The 3,340-nt window shown below is 29.7% G+C and overlaps 1 protein-coding gene across 1 annotated transcript in view; it reads left to right on the plus strand.

The window, feature by feature from the left end:
- LOC108684958 (fatty acid synthase) overlaps window positions 1-3,340 on the plus strand; it is a 23,614-nt gene that overhangs the window by 6,243 nt on the left and 14,031 nt on the right. Inside the window, exons 6-9 of the mRNA XM_018189531.1 lie at window positions 1,429-1,722; window positions 1,986-2,190; window positions 2,291-2,451; window positions 2,878-3,195. Coding sequence (XP_018045020.1) covers window positions 1,429-1,722; window positions 1,986-2,190; window positions 2,291-2,451; window positions 2,878-3,195 — 978 coding nt within the window. The remainder of the gene's footprint in view (window positions 1-1,428; window positions 1,723-1,985; window positions 2,191-2,290; window positions 2,452-2,877; window positions 3,196-3,340) is intronic.

Raw genomic sequence — 3,340 nt, forward strand, 5'->3', positions numbered from 1 at the left:
TGAGACTACTTTTACATTGCGGATACTCAATTTTATCTAATTACACTTTTCTCGCACAAATAAGAAAATAACTGGTCATAATTATCAATCAAACGTAAAAATTCGTGGAGCCATATGTTGACATGTTAGAAATCTATCAACTACTGAATACAAGGAATGAAGTTCGAGAGCTTTGATAAAGTTTATTATTGTTATGAATATACAAGTGCGTATATTACAATATATTCAACAATATCAATAATATCTGATGTAACAATTTTCTTACTATCAATGGCTACAGCCTTCCTGGACCTGTATATCCAATTGTGTTTCATAAAAAAATATGTATTCAAAGCACATAGATTTCGATTTTACAATAATAGGGAGGGGTAGTGAAAGTCGCGCCTCTGAAGCAGGAGCAGAAGGGAGATAAGAGTCGAGGGGAGATAAGTGTCGCACACCTCTTTGCAAAGGGCAGAGGAGGATGAGAGTGGATGGTGAGAGTCGTCAAGGTCATGACTCTGAAAGCCTCCAGCAGATTTTATGTGATTTCCTGCAAAAATTAAGTGGGAAATGGCATTAGTTTAGAAGATATAGTATATATAGCAGAAATAAGATGTTATTTTCGAAACTTTTTTTTGTTCATAACTTTTTAACGAAGGACGAGCGATGGCTAAAACTTGTTGGAGGTCATTCAGGCTTATGATTTTGATAACATATGTCAAAATCAAGATCATCTAAGATGATGTTCTCCTAAACAGGAGTTTTACTAGCAAAACAATTTATCAAAAAACGACTAATAAACAAGTAAATTAAGATGTTAAATTAATACTTAATTAATATATATTTGAGATTCAGCAACAATAAAATCGCATACAAAAAATATTAAAATATAAATCATCATTTTTATTATTAATTGAAGATTTACATAAACGTTCTAAGTCTTGCCACAGTTCTGTGATGCTATAATGAAACTGCGATAATTGAACTGCTTTAATTATGCTGCCACAGAAACTGCGGCAAGAGGGCGTTTATGCACATCTTCAATTAACAATAAAAATGATGATTTATATTATATATATTTTAATATATTTTTGTATGCAATTTTATTGTTGCTGAATCTCAAATATATATATTGATTAATTGTTAATTTAATATTAATTTATTCTTTTATTGGTCGTTTTTTATAAATTCGGATAATAGTTACCGACACACGCACACACACACACGCGCGCGCGCGCGCGCGCGCACGCACACTCAATATATGAAGTAGAATTTATTCAAATAAAAATTGTATTGTATATAACTCTAATTTACTTAATGTGAATTAAAATTTTTTTTTTAATTTGCTAATATTGCACATTTGAATAATTTATTGAAAAAATAAAATAAAAAGTCAATAGCAAGATTTGTGTATAGTAATTTATTAAATTGCAACATATATCACAGGTAATAATAGCAATGGAAAGTGGAATAATCCCACCCAATTTGTATTTCAACCGACCACGAGAAGGCTTGAAAGCTCTTGAAGATGGCAGGATCAAAGTCGTCACCGAATTAACACCTTGGAAAGGCAATTATGCTGGTATAAGTTCCTTTGGTTTTGGGGGTGCCAATTGCCATATCATATTGAAATCTCATTCGAAAAATAAAATTAACAATGGAGCACCGTCTGATGATTTACCGAGACTCGTAACAGTATCTGGACGTACAGAGGACTCTGTTAAAGTATTCTTAGACGATGTAAGTAAAAATCAATGAAAAATCATATTATGAGACAAAAAATATAAAAATTACATAAAACACATGTATAGAAAATGAATAAAATATATTTCTCATAGAAATTAATAGATAATGAAATTGGAATAATTATGCTATCTCTAAGCATATTTCTATACGATGCAATAAAATTTCTTTGAAAAAATGCTAACGCAAAATGTTTAAGATATTTATCTTCGATTGGATTCGTTAGAGATTCATGAGAAATTTAATTTTCATTTTTATAGATCGAGAAACATCCAATAGATACTGAGTATATTCGTCTGCTACATGACATTCATTTTGATGATATCCAAGGACATCTGTATAGAGGGTACACAGTAGTCGGCTCCAAGGCGGAACATTCCATAAGAGAAGTAGAAAATTATTTGGGAACTACGAGACCGCTTTGGTTCGTGTTTTCCGGTATGGGATCTCAATGGCCTGGTATGGGTATGTATTATGTTAACTTCTTTCTAATTTCTAAAAATGGAAATAATTATATTTTATTTATTTTTTTTGTTTATTCGATTTATTTGTTGATTTCAAATAGGTATCGAGCTGATGAAATTCCCTGTTTTTACCGAAGCTGTTAAGAAATGTGATGCCGTCTTACGACCTCGTGGTATAGACATTATTAATATACTAACAAATAAAGATAAAACTATTTTCGACAATATTTTGCATTCATTTGTGGGTATCGCGACAGTACAGGTGAGCTGCATATAATTACGAAATTTACATTATTTTTTTAATAATATAAATTATATTTCTATGAAAAAATATTAACTAAGTATAACATTAACAATTAATATATAAAAAAACTAATATATAAAAAAACATTTAACTAACTAATTATAAGTATATTTCAAAATGAAAAAAAGACTATTGGCGAGAAAGACAATAGAAATAAATCTTTTTTAATTAAATAAAAATTAAATTAATTTGATAAATTATATAATGCGATATATTAATATTCTTAAATTAAAAACTATATGTATTTAATTTAAGTTAGAATTAAATATTTAAGCAGTATTTAAATTAAAAATATATAATTAAGGTTTTAAAACGTAGAATCATTAAATTTAAAAGATTGCTTACTATTCTTCATTGTATTCTGATATAATATGAATTTTATAGATTGGTCTAGTCGATCTTCTTACATCGATAGGCATTGTGCCGGATAATATTATTGGTCATTCTGTCGGAGAGCTCGGTTGCGCTTACGCAGACGGATGCTTCACCGCTGAACAAATGATCTTATCAGCATATTCAAGGGGTTTAGCATCTAATGAAACTAAAGTAATTTATGGTTCGATGGCGGCTGTAGGTCTTGGCTACGAGGACATCAAAGATATGTGTCCACCTGACATCGAAGTGGCTTGTCATAACGCTTCTGATAGTAGCACTATTAGTGGACCTGCTGAATCTATGAAAGAATTTGTTGCCCAATTACAGGTTTGTTTAACGAATCATTTTTTATCAAAAATTTTTCTAAATTGTATATAAGTGAGAGATTTCAACAAAGTAAAATGAAAATAACTTTTAGCGTGTTACTTATAACAATATGCGATATTTGTGCATATATAGATATATATATATA

The sequence above is a fragment of the Atta colombica genome, unplaced genomic scaffold, assembly GCF_001594045.1.
Source record: "Atta colombica isolate Treedump-2 unplaced genomic scaffold, Acol1.0 scaffold141, whole genome shotgun sequence".
Lineage (NCBI taxonomy): Eukaryota > Metazoa > Arthropoda > Insecta > Hymenoptera > Formicidae > Atta > Atta colombica.